This window comes from Seriola dumerili, unplaced genomic scaffold (assembly GCF_002260705.1).
Source record: "Seriola dumerili isolate Sdu_G_001 unplaced genomic scaffold, Sdu_1.0 BDQW01000449.1, whole genome shotgun sequence".
In the NCBI taxonomy this organism is placed as follows: domain Eukaryota; kingdom Metazoa; phylum Chordata; class Actinopteri; order Carangiformes; family Carangidae; genus Seriola; species Seriola dumerili.
Window position 1 is genome coordinate 3,294,057 of NW_019174704.1, and position 22,586 is coordinate 3,316,642.

Consider the following 22,586-nt stretch of genomic DNA (forward strand, 5'->3'; position numbering starts at 1 on the left):
TGGTGCCTGATGGAAGAATTGGAGAAATAACTTGTATATTACACTGGGCCTTGTTGCCTTAAATGTCTGGTGTTTATGAAATGTTGTTTAGTTTTACTTCTTCTTTGGGCCTTTTACAGTCGTTTAAATGAAACTGTCTGGGAAGTTTAAAGAAGAAATGACTCTTTGTTGTAACTGCTAACAACTTACAAATAATCAAAACGTGACAAGGGGCCCCACGTCAAAGTTAGGGGTCAATATTTCCTTTTGAAATGTCAAAAAATATAATTAGAATTATAAAATAGCATAAAATGGAGTTTGTTTAGCATGCTGCATAGCTGTGTACCTACACACAGTGAGGAGCAAAAAGTGAAAATATAATGTTCCAACATGTGAATGCAGCCCAACTTTTCATTGATTGAGACCAAATTATCTCAACCTGTCCAAAGTCATTGTTACCTGCTGCCCAGTTGTATAAAAAGTCCAACTCGGAAGCAGGTAAACCACCCAATCTGGCAACGGGACATATACTGATCCCTATACTGAACAGGGACATTTAGCTTTGTCTATTTATCTGTTTCTTTGGCTCGCATATGGTGGATCCCTGAGAGTGCTCAACACACAGCAACTTTAAAAAAGCACATGAAAATGAAAAAACACAAGCAGGCTATCCTTCAGTTTTTCTTGTGCACCAAGCACTTTAATTATTTAACCCTGATATCAGTCTCTTGATACGTTCAATGTAACCTTTGTCTAATTATCAGGATGAAAATATCCAGTATTCATTTTTTTCTGAATGCTATTTCTCAGAGAAACAGTAACTTGGCTCTTCCATCCTTGTGTATGGACTGCAGAGGTTGAAGTACCAGACATAAAACTGGATAATTTTCTTCCTACCACCAACCCAAGAGAATAGACCTGTACAAAGAAGCTGAGGAGAACAGACAAAGAAGGATGTAAAGGACAAGGAAGGCAGTCTTACCATGGCGAGGAGTTTCTGAGCACGTCCTGGACTTCTCAAGAGACAACTTTTAGTCTCTCTTTGCAGTTATATAGACCCGACCATATCAGCCACCTGGGCTAAGTTTAGACAATGGGGGGTGGATCAATATCTCAGGTATTCCTGCCATATAGAGACTGAACACTTTACACCCACCTTCATCATCCATAAAACTTCTATTGTTACCCATTGTAGTGACAGGGGGAGCTGTCAGCACAGGACGGGTATGGGCCATGGACAAATGCTCATACCTGAAGCTTCATTCAGGCTAATCATAGCTCACAGTAGCACCCACATTAGCTCCATAATAAAATAATACTCCTGGGCGTTAAAAGAGGCTTCATACATTAGAGTGACCTTTGCAGGCAAATAGACAGTTTTGTGTAGTTTTTACATTTCTGTCGAATTGAAATATGTTTTACCACTTTTATGCTAAGTTGTCTAAATTTCTGTCGCAGCTAGTATGAATCACAGAGCAGCTCAAGACAAAAGTATAGCTAATAGATTTATTTTATTTACTTTACTGGGTGAAGGAGCATGTGCTGAACCTTGAGTAACTGGAGAAAGTGCTCTGATAAATATATATATATTTTTTTTTAGTTTAGTTTTTTTTTTGTAAAAGCAGTCGACAGTGTGAATCTGTCGCACAGCGTTACCTCTAACTTGTGGCCACACAACCTTGAAACATTTAGGGAGACACATGTTTTGGATGACTGATATGTCATCTAAAACAGGTGTATATTTTCATATCCATTTATAGTGTGTGGTTTCTATGCACTATATGTGTTCCATGTGTGCAGATAGTCGTATAATGATAAAATGAGAGCATGCAATGGCCAAGAGATGCCAATGCACTGCAAACATATTTGTTCAAATATTACATTCCATTCAATTTGACATAGCGCTGCACTGCAGAGGAAAGATTGACCTTGTTTGCAGTTCAAAGTATCCTCTCAACAGTTTTATACGTGTCTCTTTTGTGGGGAGAGTGCTTTTTGGGCCACAGGGGATTTTTATTTTGCAGTACTTGCTGTGGCCACTGGGATGAAATAGCAGTGTGGCACAGCAGCAGATCGCCTTAATACATCAATGCTTTTACTTTACTTTAGTCTGTCTCTGCCAGGGAGCTGCCACTAGCTAGAGCCATCAGTCAGCAGATATCAGGGTGATGTCTTGTCAACACAAACGGTGCAGATGAATTAGTGAGCAGACTGTTTCTGCCCTGTCTGTGCTGAAACTACTTTTATCAATCTGGCTATTTAAGTCATTTTTAAGGCAAAATCCCAAACTCCCGTACAAAGTGACAGCTTCTCAAATGTGAATATTTGCTAGGTTTTGTTGTTTTCCATGATAGTAAACTGAACTTAAGCTGAAACATTTCCAAAAAGGTTTACTGGTGTCATGTCATTGTCCTTCAGCCATGAACGTCTTCATGTTGTACAGACAGTGTATATATTAGAACAGACCTTGTGTGTTTTAACATATAAACACATAATGTTCTAACTTGTTATAAAATGTTTGACAGTGGGGGAAAAATGGGGTAAATCATAACACCAGTTGAATATGTGTCTAGTGTTGTGTGTTTTGAGTTACAAACCATCAGTAGACACAGCAGATGAAAAATCTTCCAAGCCTAATTATTGAAACAGTCCACAAGAAATAGTCACACCTAAAGCTGATTCATTACTTAAGAAGGCTTGAATGTATGTGTGTGCTTATCATAGTATATATATATATTAAAAAATAATAAATATAAAAATAATAAACTTATAATATATATATACTGTCCTCTAATATACATAAGACAATGATATTATACTATTCAAGACATAAACTGATAAACTGTGTAAATACACCTACAGTAACATACTGTATTGAATGTAACAAAGCTAAATTCTTTTAACCTTTAAGAATTTATTTTTTCTCTTTCAGTATGAACTGTGCATCTCTTTCTTGACTGTCTTGACTTTGAGCAAAGACGTGGTCAGAGCTTCCTGTGTACGTGTGTGAGGAGTTTCCCAAACCAACCAGCACAGAAGAAGCACATGGAAACAGCCTCCTCTGTGCTGGTCAGGTCGGGACGCTCCTCATCGCATTGGCTGGTAACTGAAGAGGGTGGTGCTGGGGTTGGAGGGGCAAGGAGGTTGTCATGGTATTCACTGGGTCTTCAGACTGTTTGGTGCTTGGATGGATGTATGCTGCTGAGAGTGCTGAAGACACAGAACGAGTCCTGCCCTGTGAAATAGTCAAACATGTAATGAATAATTTTGGACACTATAATTCAACCTTTGCTTTGTAGGCAGCTGTTTTGTTGAATTACTGGAGTTACATTATAAACAATGGAATAATATTCAAAAAGGTTCACATAATAATGTAATCCACATACAACATGCATTGTTAACTTTAGCTTATCATCACTTTAATGGTGCTCTTGTAGTCTTAGTGAGAGGAGTACTTACTTAGCTGAGTTAAACAGGTGACCACCCCTCTCCAGTTTGTCCTGTGGTCATCCATCCCTCTGATCTGGCCCGCAGCATGTTTTCTCTGTCGTCAAGGAAACAACACCATGTTACACAGCTCTGCTCTGTCAGACAGAACAGTAAGGAATAGTAATGCTACTGAAGTATCAACAAGTAATATGAGACATTCGTAAATGTGGCCATTAAGCACTGACTTACCTTTTGTTTGGTAAAGCATCTACAGCTTCTAAAGGAAAAATACATCAAAAATATAACAGAGTGAAAAAAGAGAAACAATATCTGAGCCACTAAATAGGTGAAACTGAAATTTTCAGGACACTGTTGTTAATGTTGTTAATAATTTTTAACTTACCTTTGTATGGGCATCTAGAGCTTAGGTAAAATTAAAGAACAGAGTAAACAGGGTTACATATCAGATCATACTTACCTTTTCTCCCACATCATGTCAAGAGCAACGTCTCATGTGGTAGAGCATTTCCTACATTACCTGCAGGCTTGTTGTTGTTTTGAATCCCTGGCTCCTCCGCAGGGTAGCATACCAACGCTAAATGGGATACTCTAAGTCCTGGCAAGTGAGACCAGGACAACTTCCTCTCTGTAGTACATCTACAGGGAGGCATAGAAGCACTTCATACTTTAGTGCTCAGCAGTGTCGTCATTAAGGTTCTGATTTTCCATATTCTCCTTGGGCCTGCATGTGTTTTCTGAGTCCAAAGGCGTCCAAATATGTTTGGCCAGTTCCTGAGAGGCACATTGTAAAGTGCTTTGGATTTAAGTCATCGCCAAGCCTGCCAGATTCATGGGAAGGCTACATGTAGCTTTGCCAGCTCTCCAGATTACAATGGGACATTCTAGCTACCACATATGTACAAATAGGCCCTGGAGCAAGATGCTACCAAGGGCTTTGACAGCCTCGCCAGACGCGAAGGCTACCTGTGGCTGTACCCAGCCAGACGCAAAGGTCAGCCCTCAAAGTTTCAAAGAGATGATTCAGATACAAATGGGCCCTGGTGCAAGACACTACCTAGCTTACGACCTACCTTGCCAGACGCAAAGGCTACCTGGGGCATCACCAGCTCTACCAAATGCAAAGTTTTTACAGACCAAACCTGCAGCAAACAGGGTTTTCATACTCTAATCAGAGTCCCTGTCTTCAGCCCATCTTGGGGCTCTAAAAGGAACCCCAAAAATAGACCCTGCGGTTCCAAAAGGAGGACAGTGTGCTGTGCCTGTGAAGCCTCCAAGGCCTGAAGTTGATGGAGCTGAGTCCTTGTAGTCCTCTTCCCTGTTTGTCAAGGAGCTGAGGCTTGATGTTGAGAAACTTTTTCACAAAGATGGAAATTTTGACTACAAGTATTTTCACAATCACAGTGTAAAAGTTTGAGTCATTCATTAAACCTCAACAACTTTGTTTGGAGTCCAAGCATGATTTAATGCCTTGGATCAAAGTTATTTACACACACATACATTGCAAATGCTGAAAAACATCATTCTTGTGAGCACAGCCATGAAATAAAAATCATGTGAAAGAACAAAACAAAACCATAAACGGAAGTTTAATATGTACATTTTACATACGAGTTCTTCAGAAGCCCGAACAGAGAATTAACCGCAAAACAACAACGACAATAATAATCTGAATTTAAAGAAAAAAAAAAATTTTTGTTTGTTTTTATCTTATGGTGTCCGTCAACAACTCAGAATTCATAACTGGCGAAGAGACTGGAGAGGAGAGGAGTAGCCCACAATGCTGTGCGCTTTTACGCACGGTTCTTTCTCCAGATTTTTTGGATTCCGGCTCCAGCCAACAGAGCCATGCCCAAATCCTAGATTTCATCAAAACGCAAGAAACATGATAATCAGACAACAGGGGAAATGAAATAGTGGGATAGGAGCTAAGTAACGGTGGAGAGTGTTACTACCAAGCACGGAGCTCGAGGAAAAATGTGATCAGTCTGTCAGTGGCCATTAACCAACTGCTGTGTACAAGCAATGGCTAAAATCTTTTTTTTTTTTTTAGGACAGAGCATAGTAAGGACTTGTGTGTTTATGTCCAGGATTTTAAAGCGATTAATGGATTATTCAGTCATATGTAAATCATTTTGATAATACTGAATAATTGTAAAAGTTGTCTTACCTTCATGGTTGTCGAGCAACACATGGACTCCTCTCTGCAGGTGCAGCTCCAGGTCCTTAGGTCTATTGGCCATATTCAAACTCCACAGAAGTTCAGTAATGCAATAGTTTTATCCTCCAACACGATCCAGTAGTTTTCCAGTAGTTTATTTCCGCTTCTCCAAGAGTTCGCGTTCCGCAGCTTTGGTTTGCAACAGGTGAAGTCGTATTAATTGTATCCAAATCCAGGTGCAAAGGGACAGATCCAAATGACACGCGACCCTTCTACACCCTCAGTTAGGTCTCATTACGTTTGTTTATGTGTGGCACGCGCATGCGTGTGACATCATTCCAAACAGACATCATATTTGGTATTTCTGCATGCAATTCTGCATGGCTTCCAGCATATGTTATTCCCATTTTGGGATTTCTTGGCTGGACCCCACACTTGTGTACCATATTATAGTATTGGGTTTATTGCTAAATTTATCATTTTGACTGGGGTCTTAATTGGAATGTAAATCAAAAGTGTTTTGTTTTTTTGATGGCGTAAAAAGCCCTTCCTGCTTTTACTTTCAGCGCATTGACAGCCATGAGAAAAATATCCAGTGGAGTTGATATTTAGGCTTAAATATGTATGATGATGTATATGGTCAATTTCTGTGTTTCATAGTGTGAATTTATTTCTCAGAGAATTGGATTTTGGATTGTTTTTGAAACATCAATATTTTGGTCTTCTCCATATTGACAGTTAGTGCCCATGTACGATTCGACTGTGGAGTCAAACATGGGCACTTGTGGAGGGACCAGAGAACCTGTTCATCAGCAAACATCAGACATGTGTTTCTATATATATATATATATATATATATATATATGTATATAAATAGAATCACATGTGATGTATATATATATACACACACACTGTTGCCCATATGGTTGGAATAATTTTGTTTTCAGACACAATCCTCTGTTTATTCCTATTTAAATGCATCAGTAATCACTTTTGATCAGGTGCAATGATTACATTATGTGTCCCAGTTACCCAGGTGAAATGAAATAAATCACATTGTCACAATCATTTAATGGAAAGAGGTAAAATAAAATTTTATTCCAACTTTATGAGCAACAATATATATATATATATGTATATATGTATGTATAGTTGAGTGAAAAAGTTTGCATCCCCTTACTGTGAAATGACAAAAACAGTAAAACAAAGAAATTTGTTTTCATCATCACAATATTTAAAGCATGTTCAGTTGGCTCAAATGTTCCTTCATCCTCAAAAGTAACAAAAATGTTCAAAGAGTGCATAAAAAGAACGTTTTACTGAAATAATGAAAATTATATCAGTCCAAACATTTGCATCCCTCTTTATGAAATGCTCTCTTATCCTTTGTATGTCCTCCCTTTGCCTTTATAACCTCTTCCAACTTCTTTGGATACCCTCTGAGCAGCTTCTGTGCCCTCTCAGGAGTAATGTTAGCCCAGTCTCCATGGCATATTTGTTCCAAGTCTACCAGTTTGCTTCGTTGCTGGCCTGTACGGCCTTTTTCAAATCCATCCACAGGTTTTCATTCAGGTCAGGGAAGGCCATGGCCAAAACTCTCACCTTATTCTTTTTAAGCCATTCCTGATTTGACTGATTTGTAATTTGGATCATTGTCTTGATGAAGGATCCACTGTCTCTTCATTTTTTAGCTTTTGGACAGGTGGTAGGAGGCTTTGCTTTAAAATCTGTTGATATTGGCCTGCATTCATTTTTCCTTCCACTTTATGCAGAGCTCCAGTGCCTGATGCATACAGACACCCCCAAAACATCAACAAGCCTCCACCATGTTTGAATGTGGGAATGGTGTTCCTCCCCTCATAGGCAGAGTTTTTTCCTCGCCACACATACCTGTTCCAATTATGACACTATAGTTCAACTTTGGTCTCATTAGACCACATAATGTTGTTCCAAAACTCACTTGGTTTGTTCACATGCTCTTTAGCATCCTTTGAGATTGCTGCCTTGTGTCTATAAGCAATGGCTTCCTGCCTGCTTTCACCTCAAACATTTTAGACTTGTGCAGACTGCGCTTGACTGTGGAGATGTAAACTTATATTCAATTTGCCTCTAAGGATTTTGTCAGTCACCTGCTGTTTGTTTCCAATTCTTACATAGCTCTAAAGCAAGTTTTCTATTTTTCTTGGTCTTGCACTCCATAGTAGAGTCTTAGTGTGTTCAGGTTTCTTCCATTTCCGGATTATGGTCTTCACAGTTTGTAGTGGTATTCCAAAACGCTTTCAAATATCTTTATACCCCTCTCCAGCTTATGAAAGTTTACCAGTTTAATTGTCTTCTGGCAGCTGTTTCCCTCTTCACATTGTTGTTATTGCGCTCAGCAAACTGCATGAACATCTTGGACATTTATACCCACTTGCAAATATAAAATGCAAGCCTAATTGAACACACTTGTTGCCACTCATCAAGCATTAAGTCGTGACAATGGTTTTTTAAAGACCAGACACCTGATTTTGAATATTAAAATGAATTACTTAGAAGATTCATCAAAAGAGATGTAGACTTTTGAGCTTGGTATTTAAGGTACATTTGGACATGGACTCAGCTATTTTAACAATGAGTCCATACCATAAAAAGGTATTTAGTGGGAAACATATTTAGATAACTATGGAATGCTATTTTGAAGCTTAACTGTAATATATAGATAGATTTTTTGATATTTCACCCAGGGTCTAAGGGGGATGCAACTGTATAGCCTTTTTTTTCTTTTTCTTTTTTTTTTGCAGCCTTGTATCATTGTATCTTTATTTTGGCGCACATGTGTGTTAATGACAGTGGGAGGATAGAGATAGGCTGCAGTCCGATGTGCAATGGTGACGCATGAATCCAATTTTACTTTTGTGTTGGACATTGTGGTCATTGAGGAGGAATTTAACTACATGGGAACTAATGACGCTTAGGAACAACACACAGCTTGTGGTGCATATCCCTCTGTAATTCTGAGGGTCACGTTTGTTGCCACTTTTAAACATATAGATGTAATGAGAACATTTTTCCACCTCTCCAGAAAATATCCGTCACTCAGAATTTGATTGAATAATAAAAACAGAGTTCCAGTAGCTCCTTCCTATTACTGTTAATCGCAGTGTCAAAGTTGTTTTTAGTTAACTGTCTCCTTCACTGCTGATGACTTCACGCTGTGTATCAGTCCAGGCATTAAAATCACCACAGATTATTATATTTTCCTGCCCTTGGTAATGGCATATCTCTGACTCAAGGCAAGGACATATGTCATCAGAAATCCTCATATCCTAACCCTAGGACACTGATAGAGTAATTTAAAAAGCTCATAGCTATATAAGCTACCCCTCTGTGTAGGGATAGGACGTCGTATTTCTTTATTGTGAGCCAAATAATATTTGTAATAAATTGTGTGAATTTAACTTGTTGCATATGACGACTCCTGAGTCCCTTTGATTAAAAACAGTGGATAATTTCTGGGAAGGGGCATCATGGGACTGGACGTCATGACGGTGTGCCGACACGTCACATCACGTATAACCGAAGACAGTACGGGCCCAGTCCGGACTGCTAACACTTTAGATTAAATATTGTACCACATTTACCACCTGTGATTTTTCGCGTTTTATTTTCGTAGGCGGAATTTCCCTGCTTCCGCTGCTGGGTTAAAGGCTGGGTGTGTCCCTGCAGCTGCTCGAGCCCCACCCTCTCAGTTGTTGTTGTAGTTATTAACAGTCGCGCACTGTGGCTCGTGCTATCATTCTGTGGTTTGTGCCGAGAGCTGCCTCGTCGCGCGCATGCAGCAGAATGGCTCGAGCGGGTCTAACGGTTCTGATGGCTGCAGCAGGGAGCGTCAGTCTCTGTCCTTCAGCCCACTGCCCGCCGCTACTACACGGGTAAGACGTTTCATTCAGGAGAGACGGACGCTGCCCCTACCCAGAGTGATGGTGGTATTCTCGGCCGCAGGGGACACCGAGAAACCGAGCGATGCCATGTCCAGCTCGGACTCTGCGGAGGACGATTTCCGAAAGCCGGCCTCCCCCTCGCCGAACCTCACCCTCAGCAAGCCGCTCCGCTCCCCGCTGAACACACAGGAGCAGGAGGTAGGCCGCTTCACAGCGCTGTTGTACATGGAAAATCACATCAAACCAGCTCACACACCACACACTCAAGCTAACTAACTGCAAACCACGCTCAGATAATGTTAAGCTGCAGATATAATGGGCGGCAACTGTTAATTATCCAGATTCACTACTGAATAAATAACAGCTGTCATCCATAACAGCACAAAAGTCCTAAAAATAGAGTACAAATACACAGGAAGTTTGAGTGACTTGACTGTTTGAGTTTCAGTTCCATGTAACTAAAATGATTATGACCACATAATAATATTATATTGGCCTAGGCACTAGTCCAGTATAATATTATTATATTATACTGAGTCAGCTGCATATTGATATTAATACAGGCTTAGTTAGATAGATAGATAGATAGATAGATAAGGGATGAATGGAGAAACATGATGACAATGCCCCCATTCATAAGGTACATGGATCACTGAATGGTTTGAGTATGAAAATGATGTGGATCATATGCTAAGGCCTTCACAGTCAGATGTCGACCCAACTGAACACCTATCAGAGATAGACTGACATGTTAGACAGCACTCTCCACCACCATAATCAAAACACCAAATGAGGACATATCTTTTGGAAGAATGATGTTCACCCTCCAGTAAAGGTCAGGGTCTTCTGGAATCAAAGGGCACATGGTGGCATAACACCTTACTAAGAAACTTTATGTTGTTGTTGTTTTCCTTTTTAATTTGTCACCCACCTGTAGATTAGAGCTGCAACTAACAATAATTTTCATTATCTATTAATCTGCCAATTATTCAATTAACCGTTTAGTCCATGAAACAGCAAAAACTTTTGCTGAGTTAAAGGTGATGTCTTCACAAGTCTTCAGTTTACAGTGATATATGATGAAGGAAAATAGAAAATCTTCCCTTTTGAGAGGCTAGATGAAGCAAATATTTGACATTTTGGTTAAACAAATTACTTACTGACAGATATTCAGTTAGTAAAATAGTTGCTGATTCATTCTCTGTCCATTGACTAATTGATTCATCAATTAATTGACTAAATTGTTGCAGCTCCGATCGAAAAAGATGTTTTCTTTAGAGGTAGGTAGGTAGGTAGGTAGGTAGGTAGGTAGACACTAATATACCATACATTACTCTAAGTCAGGTGGATATTCTTGAATATAAGTATAATACATGAATAATTTACTCAATGCATTGTATATACATATGGTAACAGTATGTAAAGATAGTACTTCAAAGATTATCACAAGTGAATCTGAAATCCGTCAATTTTTGTTGTTTGGTTAAGTCGGCTGGGCCCTGTCACGATTGGCTGGCAGTTGTCACCTGACTTGTGTTAATGAGCGAGCATGTGATGTGTCAATCTCGGACCATCCTGCCCGCTGAAGGGTCTAAACATGGCTACAGAAGAATAATCCTCTTATAGTCCTCTGTGGTCTGACTATAAAGTCACAGCTGATCAGACACTTGGAGTGACACATTCCTCCTCACACAGGCTATTCACAGCTCTAGGTATTAAATGAGCATTTTTCAGTCAATCCATTCAACAACAACAACAACACATTTATATAATAAATCACCATTCTGCTCTCCTGATGTTGTGTCCACGGTGTGCATGTACAGGGGGAGGAGGGGATTATATCATTTAACTCCTATAACATAATATAATATAAGAGTTATTGGTAGTACTGCTACTGCACATCACCAGTGCTGTTTGTCTATATTAATCTTACCTGATAATGATCTGAGGACTGAAACGTCATTAATACAGTAAGCACAAGTGTTGGACAGGGTGCACTGTGAGATACATGCGCATTTGTTGCAACGTTATCTAAAAGTACATTGTCATAATACAGTACATTGTGAAATACGTGACAAATCAGCTGACTCACTATTACAGATTAACTGTTAACACAACAAAAAGTTCATGTATTATCAGGAGAGATTCCCCAGACACTCATCAAAATAATTTAATTTACTTAACAAATATTGCTGTGATCTGGTCTGGACATTCTCCTCTAGACAGAGTTCATAGATCAAGTCTGCATTAAAGCCACCCTGAGCCGTCCTGAACCACTAATTAACAATAAACAGAAAATCTCTATATTTCTTTAAACATATTCAGTGGTTAAAAACAACTGTAAGTATTACTTTCTAGTAAAATAGGCATTTGAATAACACCTGTCTCTATCTCTAAGTTTTCAATTTTTTCATCCATTCAACAGTTGTTTTTTTATGGTGTGTAACATGAATATAGTATTGTATGGTCACTAGCATGGCTGTAGACTTTGTGTCTTGTTATTTACCAGTTTTATTTCCATTCTCATCTAAAGTTTCCAGAGGTCATCTCTCTGAATGTTGGGGGCATGTACTTCACCACTCGCCTGTCCACGCTGCGGCGATATGAGGACACCATGTTGGCTGCCATGTTCAGCGGGCGTCACTACATCCCACGTGATGCTGAGGGACGCTACTTCATCGATCGGGATGGAGCATACTTTGGGTGAGCTTGGCGAAATATCAAATATCAGGATCAGAAATACTTGGGAGAGGAGGGTTATGTGAGAGAGTAGAAAGTGTGTAAAGATAGCGGAGGACAAACTTTTAGTTTGTGAAAAAATGTTCACACTCTGAAAGTGGCTTTGAAGCTGCTGAAGGAAACTTCAGTATGCTATGTAAACAACTGGCATCTCTGGCTTTTGTTGGTACTGTAAACTGATTTATATATTTAGTACTGTGCTGCTGGTTTTTCTTAGCTGTTTCTTATCAGCTGATATATAGTATGTCTACACCGATATGTCTGTGCTCAGATAAAATTTAAAATTAAAATTGGTTTATGTATATGTGTAGCTGCCAATATGAGCTGTGTCTCCACAATCACACTTTAGGAGCTCTATTGTTTATGTGTCTATTTAAAATACAATAAAAATAAAGTACAATAGAATAAAATGGGAGAGAGGCTAGATTCCCTGAAGATAAAAGCCCACAATGCGAGTGCAAAGTGTGTCAAGGATTATAATCTGGGACTTTACTCTCACCTGGGTCTTCCCTATAATTTTACCAGCTATATTTACTATTCTCTACAATTTCAGTCTATTCCTTACATTCAAATTTCTATACCACATTACTATATTAAAAATTAATACTTTCCACCAGTCTTACATACCATTTCCAGAGTTTGTCTACCAACGCACAAAAGGCCAACCAAAGCCATATCATATCATATTTTCAATTCATTCATTCTTATACAAAGAACACAACAAAGGCCTTTAGTTACATGACAGTGTGGTTCTGCATTGTGAACGGGTGGAGAGGGGAGGACAGTTGAGCAAAGCCGGCGGAAACTGACTGAAAAAGTGCAAAATGAGGAGTTGTGTGGGTTGTCCCTGATGTGATCAACCTCATCACAGTTTAACAAAACTTAATGTGATCTGTAAAATTTCATTCACCACTGAGATCCATCGTTCTCCAAACAAAGCAAATCGTCATTACTCATTACTGAGAGGATGTTTTTGTTTTTTTTTTGTGCAAAACAACAAACAAAAAACAAAATCAAACTCAAAATCAATTTACGACACAAACCGATTAACTTGAAACAGCACAGTGATAAAAACACAGTAATATACAAAATGATATCAAGTTATAAATTAACTAAAATCGTCAAGAAAGGCATACAAATTACATATAGAACAGGGCCCTGTGTGTACAGTCGGTTATAGGGAGCAACCCAAACTGACAAAATAACAAACCCCTTCACTTTAATAGCCACAAAACATGAGTTGGTAGAATTTGTCTTTGTTACAGCATGGATAAAAAAAACACTTATTTGGATTATGAGGCAGAGTTAGGTGTTCTTATTGGAGCAGAAAAAAGATGTTCTGAAAACAGGTTGTTGTCAGTGATCCTGAGGGCATGAAGGTCTGCTTCAAATTTCCAATTTTGGCCGAGACACAAATATTTCATCCACATATGTCAACCTCATGGTGGCGCTAGATGAAAAGTGAAGGGGTTTACCAAAGTCAGTGGGATTCATCCCCTGGAGGCCATAATGTCTTTACTGAACTTCATAAGTTATTTCAGTCTGGACCAAAGTGGATCAGCACCAGCGTCCCTGGTGCCATGCTGCTAGCATGGCTAAAAAGGAAAAGCAAATTGCTTTAAATATGAATGTGATAACAAGCAGAGACAAGCTGTATGACTTATGTAAGAAGTGGGTTAGGGTAATTTCAGTTCTGTTCGAATGCCCCAGTGTGTGTCTGTGTGAGGAGGTGTGCATGAAAAATTTAAACACAAGGAGCCAACGGAACGAGAGATGGAAGACGTGTAACTATATAAAGTAATAAAAAACCTTGAGAGGATGCTGGCCCACTGCAGGAGTAGAGACACTCAGAAAGGCCCTTTTCATTTGAGATATTAATGCTGGTGTTTTCGGGGGCCTATGGCCTCGCTGGAAAATGAATCTTCTTTCACGCTGCTGTTGTGTTGTACACTGCAGCAACTTTTACTCCAGGACTTCTCTGTATTTTTCTGCATTCATTTCATCCTCTGTGTTCACAAGCCTTCCAGGTTTTACTGCAGAGAAGCAGAATCAAATTCGACTTTGTTGGCTGAGTATGTTGATACACACAAGGATTTTGAGTCAAGATGTCAATATACTTAAACAGTTGTACAGGATGAATCAATTATAGACTTGCAGCTAAATAAATTTAAACAGACATAAATATATAGCTAGTGTGCAAGTAGGTATGAAAATGTGTAATTTATGTCATAACTTTGTACAGCAGTAATTCACCTGGCTGGAAGTGAAGGTAATGAAATAATAATTTTCCTCCACTGCAGAGGTGTTAGTTGCAAAAAAGTAAACAATGTCAGAAATGTAAAAGAAGTTGATAACATGAATCTTAACAGAAAAAAGGTGTGACATCCCACAAAGGCTGCACACACTGTCATCTGGACATCTAAATTTATCGCAAGGCCAGATACGTCACTTGGATCACCAAGTAGTGTGGAACAAAAGAAAACCTGAATTGTCTTGGTGAGTCACCTCAGCTGGGAATGTGAGAGGAAAAACTGCAGGTGGAAGTTAGTTTGAAAATCACCACCTTGGTACAGTTTTTATTTTATATAGTCTGCATCAAGGGGAAAGTTAGTTTAAAGTTAGAAATTGACCAGATGGATGTCAGCAAAATTACTCTCATTCTCAATCGTTCTAAGGCCGTCTCATGTTTGACAATGCAAAGAAGGCAGGAATGAATGTTTGTGTGTAATAATGTATTAATTCACAGGTGTGGGCAATATGGATAAGATCCTCTGTCGCTGTATATGCAACTTAATTTGGCAGTATTGATACAAGAAGTGACAGTGAAACAGCTTAAAAACTTGAATGGATATTTGTTTAGGGATATGGTGGACAGGGATCCCTCTTTTTGCTTAATCCAGCATATTGAATATCTGACAAATGAAGACTTAACTACATTGATTCAAAAAAAAGTATGAAAATCCAATATTGCCATAAGGCAGTCTTGCCTATTGAGTGCTTTGATGAACAAATACAGCCGGCTTAAAATTGTGACTCAAATTTTCAGAGTGGATGTTACAGAATTAGGAACTTAGGCACAAAAAAAGAGCAGGATAAGGCTGCAGGATACTACAGTCTGTCACTTCTGACAGTATTATACACAGGAAAATCTCTGATCTGAATTTTTCCAGTTACTAGAAATTAATAGACACCTGACAGTAGGGTTGGACCAATGTAAAAACCACAACTAGGTGCCGCACAAACGTAATATTATGTTTACCACATTGTCTTATTGTTTATTACTAATGAAATACACGTTGGATTTAGCGCCATGATGCCGTTAGCACAGTCATCATCTGTTTTTATTACTTCAGTTTAAAATAGAGCCAGCCCTCCTACTTCAAGGCAGATTTGTTTAGAGTCAGATTCATGAGGCAGGATTATTGTTTTCTGTGGACATGTTCTAGCCATACTGTTTTCCATCTGAAGGGACATCCTGAACTTCCTCCGAGAAGGTGAGCTTCCCCACAGGGACCGAGTGAGAGCGGTGCACAGAGAGGCTCAGTACTACGCCATTGGTCCGCTGCTGGACAGCCTGGAGGAAATTCAGCCGCTCACGGGAGAGAAAGTTCGACAAGCTTTCCTCGATCTGCTGCCCTACTACAAAGGTAACTGAAAAGAGCGCGGCTGTTATTGTCCATTAACTAAGGAAAATGTTACAAAATCTAAATGTGACATCAGCATCAAAGCTTCATCCGTTTACACAACTATGCACTATTGCAGTGGTTTTAAAGTCTGTGGACTGGGAATTCATTGAGTTACTTTGTGTTTTATAACTTGAGCCCTATTATTTTTTACCCTGTATTTGTTCATAATTTTAGCAAATTGACTCCATTAGATTAAAGTACGCCAAATTAGCAATTAGTTTCTGTTTGCACTGTACACTTGGATGTGGAGGCAACTATCAAGAAAGAAAATTTCTGATGATTGTGTAGTTATCAGGAGCATATTTTTAAGAGCATATATGGATGTTTATTGACAGTGGACATCAGAGACAATAATATCCTCAGAGGATGTAATTCACTGAATGTGTTTCATGTCAGTGTGTTCAGATTGGACTGAGTTATGACTCAGACAGAGTACAGGCTCAGGATTTAAAGCACTTAATTGTCTCCACAAGCTGTGAGTCGTAGCCACTGCTGCTGCTTCAACTGGCGTCTGTGTTGTTAAGTGGGCCAAACTACAGTAACTAACTCCCTGTTGTTTTTTAGAGCGCCTGCATGTACCTCACCTCACACAGTATCTTTGCCTTGCCTCACACGCCCGCTGTGTGCCTCACAGCTTGAAAATCTTTGCATTACTGCAACAGCCACACTGCAAACCAGCACACTACATTTGAATTATAGGCCCACTGATTGCAAAGGCATTACTTTACCAGGATTACTGCTGACTACAGCGTTCAACATCTCTGCTGCCATTTTTCTAAGCTTCACAGTGCTGTGGGTGTAACGGTACATATCCAAGGATTTTGGTTTGGTGCATGATGATTCAGTACACCTTCTTTACAGGCTTATTAGCCTCATATAGTCCAATTTTAGTCCACATCTTCACATTTGGGGAACATGAATTAAATTTTGTGAGCTCCAGGTGGAAGGCTTTGGCAGTGTTTTAGCTGTTGTTAGCTAAACCATGCTATTCAAGTTAGTCCAGCTCACACATTTACATGGAAACACGAGCAGCAGGAGCCACTGATATTTTTTACAGTTTCCTTGTTAACTGTAGAGTGAACAAAGTACACCGGATACATTGCTCAGGATTTGTAGCCATGCACGTTGCCACTGTTTACTATATCTACAGTGAACAAATAGCTGTGAAAAAACAGTGTTGACAGGTTCATTAGTACTTTATTCCTCTTTCAGCAAAGACAAAAATAGCTCAGACTCAAAATGAAATTGAGATCTTGTTTGCCGAGAAGGCAGAAACAGGTTTGACTGGCAGCTTAATGATTGTTTAAAACCTGTTTCATCTCCCAGTTAAAGTTTTACCTCTGACACTGATGAGATGCAGAGACGATGATGGAGAAAGAACCAACAGATAGATTGTGCCCCGGCCATCCACATTGCTGTGAGCTTTGTAAAATACCATGGCAGCAAAATTTGTTAAGTTTGGCAACTGCACATGACGTGGTGGTGCTCTGTGAGGTGTGCTGTTTTGTTCCTTTACTTTATCTGCAAGCAAAGAGCTGGGTTGGGTGCCGATTGGTTTTACACATTTGTGCATTTTTATTACAAATTAGAAGGAATACAACCTGATTAGGTTGTTATTTAGTATGTACTTCACCATGATTTAATGTAAGGACAGTGGATATCATTCAAAGTTACATTGCTTTTCAATACCTCCTCTGGGGGAGGAAACAGATGCAGTATCCATGTGATTTGTCTAACACAGACTTCTGAAGAAGACTGCACTTACCCCTCATTACTTACATTGTAAACATGTGAAGACAGGAGTATGAACATGAGGAATGATTACAGCACCCAAAAACCTGACAAGACAGACTTGAAAAATTGTGAACCTAATCCTCGAATATGTTTACATTAATAAATGTAACTGTTTTCATTTCAGACAATCTGGAGCGCATCGTGGAAATTGCCAAACTGAGGGCCATGCAGAAAAAGGCAAGATTTGCGAAGCTGAAGATCTGTGTCTACAAGGAGGAGATGCCAATCACGCCATATGAGCGTCCTCTTTTTAACTCTCTGCGCTTTGAGCGCTCCGACAGCGAGGCCAAGCTCTTTGAGCATCACTGCGAAGTGGACGTTTCCTTTGGACCTTGGGAGGCAGTGGCAGATGTTTATGACCTGCTGCACTGCATCGTCAGTGACCTGGCAGAGCGCGGCATCACTGCCGAGCAGCAGTGCATTGGTGTCTGTGACAAACACCTCATCAACCATTACTACTGCAAGAGACCCATCTATGAGTTTAAGATCACGTGGTGGTGAAAGCGTGAGGGAGACGGTCGTGGCCGATTGGACCAAAAAGCAAACGGATGGATGGTCCATTTTTTATATAATTCAGCTGATATTGGTTTTTGTATTGAAGTTGCCAATAATTTGTGCTGACGTCTTAAAATGTGACCCTTTAAATCATGCTCCAATATACAAATATTCTGTGTTTCCCCCAAATATTCTTCTTTTCTGTCTATGACACAAACAAATTACACTCAGTTGGTAGTTTATTAGGCACACCTATCTAAAACTAATGCAGTTCTGCAATAAATGTTGCAACTATTCTAGAGAGGTGTTGAGTTAACTGTATGATCATTTCATAGTTTGTAGGTTGTGGTGCCGCTGAACTGTATTGCAGTTTGCAGTGTTTTATGTTGTTTAGCCTACCCTCATTGATATAAATGGGGTGGACAAAGTAATAGAAACACCTGCCAGTATAATGCAACTATGCCTCTAAAATGATCATACATTTGAATCAACACCCCTTCAACTAAAACTGAACAGCTGTAGCAAGGTGTACCTAATAAACTGAGTGTAAATACCAACTCTTTCCGGGGAATTCCAGGCCGATGAAAAATCCTACTAATGCTTTAAAGTGGTTTAACTTCTCCTCAGTGATGTACAGTGATGTACTCTGGGACCCCGCACAGTTTGTGATCAGATGGGTTTTGGCAGCGCTCAGGGCCCAGTCACTGCAGTTACATGTACATGCAAGTTGAAGAACAAAACACAATGTGAAAAAAACACAGCTACAGTGTGTGTGTGTGTGTGTGTGTGTGTATGTGTGTGTGTGGCATGAATGAAAGGTGAGCCATTATGCAGCTTCTGTAGACAGTTGTGTTCATTAAAATGGAAGTTTATCTGTCAAAAAACATGTAGAAATCCTGTTGTGCATCTGACGGAACAGATTTCATTTGCTTTCATTTTAATCAATACAGCCATCTATACTGGCCACCTAAAGGGATATTGGTAAATGTTTAAATGTAGTGTAACAGTAGCACCATTAGAGCGGAGCCACTAGTAATGTTTTTCTGTTAGCACGTGTTGATCTACTTAAGCCATGCTGTGCCAAGCTAAGTGGTCCTGCTCGGTACCAGGACCAGCTCTCAGTGCTGCTCTGTGGTTTGGAGTTTGTTTTTAGCTGTTTGTATTTTCAGATATCAAGCTTATTTTACCGTTTATCGCTTTCAGTCGTATGAGAGCTGTGTTAAGTCACTGCTGATGAACCGAACCTTTCTTGCTTTTTTATAAAGTAGTGTCTATCTAATGTCAGGCTAACATTGATAATACCAGTCTAAGCATAGCTGCACTGGTGTATATTTTTGCATTCAACTTTTCATTTGTAATATATTACATTTTTTAAAAGTTACATAGTTCTGCTTTAAGGCGCGTAACCTTGACCCAAAGTGTCTTTTGAGGCTTTAAACCTGTTTTCTTCCAACTTCTGTGTGTAACTAGTGACTGTGGATAGGACTGCGAGGTCTGCCAAGACCGATCTGAACGCCTAGCAGCACTGTGGCTGAACGCAACCAGTGTAGACACTGATGAAGAATTGAAGCTGATGTTGACACACCACTCTCGCTATGCAGCCAATGTAGACAAAGTTTTAGACTAAAAATCTGAATGTGCAAAAATGTGCAAAAAATCTAAAGCCTGAGATGATCGTCACGTCAGAAGTGGGTCTTATCTCATTTGAAAGCCAGTTCTGCTCATTATCCAGTGATATCCTAAATGCTTTTTTAGTATTATTGTTATTGTTGTCATTATCATTGCTTTAATATTGTTATTATTATTTCCTACATTATTCATAACTGATTTATCCTCCTAACTATACCTTTGTCCTGATCTGGATTGATATGTGATTGGGTTCAGGACTTTCACTACATTTCCAGTTCTAACATTCAAAGAACCTCATAGTAAATAATGAATATTGTAAGTAAGGAAACTGAAGTCAAACTTGTATTTTTTTAGGACTAAGTTTTGTGTCTGGATACAGAATAACTGTGAACCTGTTCTGTTTGGATAAAGAGTATATTTTAATTATGCAACCTTCTGAGGACTGTTGTGTGTTTTTAAAGATTTAAAGAAGAGAGGTTGGATGGTATCAGTTTTGTCATACTGTCAAACAGTTGTCACATTTTACATAGTTATGTAATATCAGTATGAAGGAAGCTGAATTTGTTGCACACTAATGTAAATTTGCAGATGTCGTCGTGGCAGAGAATCTTAAATCTAACAAGTTAAGTACTTATTTAATGTCAACCATCACTCCGCTGTCGCAACATTACGACATGAAATTCATTGAAGCTGCGATATAGTGTCATAGAGTGTCAACGCTAAGTTACATGGCTGTTTCCTACTGTACTTGATGATAAAGTCTGAGCACCTTGTGATTGTAACTAAGATATATATTTTTTTTACCTCAAATTGCTCCATAGTTATCTACGATAGAAAGTAACAGCATCGACAGCATCAGTTTATTTATCTTCACTAAGAAAGCCAACATGCTTATGTTGTTGATGTACTTTGATAGATAATGCAGGAGAGACGTTTTCTTCCTTTGGAGCACTACTAATCTTGATTTATGTTTTTCAATGTTTTGAATGTTTTTTTATATTGTTATTTATCTCTTTCCGTTAGCTTCTAGGAAGCTATAGATCCACAGTCCTCTTTGGGTTTAGTTTGTAGTGAAAAAGCAATGTGTGATTTTTATTATTTATGGTAATATTAAAAATAACTTAAATGCTACATGTGTCCCTCTTGATTATGGTAATTGGCTCATTGGTCTGTGGAGACCCTGACCAAATCACTTCCTTTTCCACCTCCTCCCAAAACACACTGATAAGATTACTGATGTTTTTACACATACCAGAAGAAAATTAAAGCAAGTAGAACCCAGCACACCTGCTGTACAGTGGCAACATACAGTCAAACTAAATTTTAACAAAGAACTGTCATGTTCAGCTTTTCTTGCTTTTTTATTCTAAATGATTTTGCTGCATTGATTCTGATCTTTTTTTCTTGTAAAGGTGGAGAGCAGTTGTGATGAGTCCCAATTATTTAACCTCTGTTGGTCAAAAGACCTGCTGAAACTCCTTTGATGAGAGGCCCAAATATCTTCAACTCCAACCACCATCCAGAGGAAGGTTTCATTTTTACCTGAAATTGTATTCTCTGTGTTGAGTCCACACAGCTACAATGTGTACAGTACCTCTTTGTACATTTTCTCCTCTGCAGCTTCCTGACAGGGTGGGCGGATCAATCTCCAGAGTCTTGATACTACCTATACCATGTCTTGTTTTGAGCAGTGATACCAAAAACACATGGATCCGTCACATGTTAGCTTACATCCTGGCCACATGGACACTCTTATTATTGCTGAAATATTTGTGTCTCTGCTGCTGGTGTGTGCATGTGTGCAGTGATCACCTCTTTGGTGCAATGACCTCACATATAATGTTAATGTTATGCTCTCATATCATATCATTCACCATCTTAGTTTAGCATGTTAGCATGCTTACATTTGCTAATGAGAGAGTATTGCAGGTGTTTAGGCCTAAACAAGTGCAGTTAGAGGCAGGAGGCATGTGCTGAAAACAACACACACAGCTAAGAGGATAATTCCCCGGCATCAGCACCATGGAGAGCTCCATGTAATTAGATTGTATTTGAACCTATAACAAAACGTCATAGAAGACACATTAAGAGAATATACATGTACACGTAGCTCAAATTTAAACTCAAGTACTTGAGTATACTTATAGTTACATTCTGCCAGTGTTTTTAAATACTATGTTTTAGGAATGATTTAATCGAAACTATGTCTGGTTGTTGTTTATTCAGTCATGAATATTTAAAGTAAGAGAGAAATACTGAAGATCTTTAATGACTTTAAGATTATTCTTTGAACACAGTGGATATGGATACTTATGTGTGAAATATCTGTGAGTAATATATCATATTTAACTTGCTTGACACAGAAAGATGGAGGCAGATTGATACATAACACAACTTTACAACAAATGGGCTTAGTAAACTAAAAACAATAAAGGTCTTAAAACCACCTTTTGACACAGGGTCCCTCTACAAGACAAGACAAGACAAGACAAGATGGAGGATAGAGGACACGGGTCATATTGTGGATCAGAGGTGCACATTTCTAACTAATATGTGATTAGACACAAATTATATCTAGTAAACCTGGGTTTTTTTAGGGGGCCCCTGAGGATCTGGGCCCCCCCTGAAAATTTGGTAATCCAGCCTTGGTTATCATTACACATTTCTCCGCCTCCCTGTCTCCCTCTCCCCCTACCTCCCCCTCTCTCTCCCTCTCTCTCTCTCTCTCTCTCT

General features: G+C 39.1%; 1 protein-coding gene across 1 annotated transcript; it reads left to right on the forward strand.

Moving 5' to 3' along the window:
• Positions 1–9,183: 9,183 nt before the first annotated feature.
• kctd7 (potassium channel tetramerization domain containing 7) lies at positions 9,184–18,863 on the forward strand. The gene is made up of 4 exons (XM_022762341.1): positions 9,184–9,708; positions 12,044–12,213; positions 15,718–15,896; positions 17,854–18,863. The coding sequence occupies exons 1-4, from the start codon at positions 9,403–9,405 to the stop codon at positions 18,228–18,230; spliced, it is 1,032 nt and encodes a 343-aa protein (XP_022618062.1). The 5' UTR covers positions 9,184–9,402; the 3' UTR covers positions 18,231–18,863.
• Positions 18,864–22,586: the final 3,723 nt, after the last annotated feature.

What these genes read in the sequence shown, in the direction of transcription:
- kctd7 (XM_022762341.1), top strand. Translation starts at nt 9,403, where the DNA reads ATGCAGCAGAATGGCTCGAGCGGGTCTAACGGTTCTGATGGCTGCAGC. An exon ending in TGAACACACAGGAGCAGGAG is followed by an intron (nt 9,709 to 12,043) that starts GTAGGCCGCTTC and finishes TCTCATCTAAAG; the next exon opens with TTTCCAGAGGTCATCTCTCT. An exon ending in CGGGATGGAGCATACTTTGG is followed by an intron (nt 12,214 to 15,717) that starts GTGAGCTTGGCG and finishes TTCCATCTGAAG; the next exon opens with GGACATCCTGAACTTCCTCC.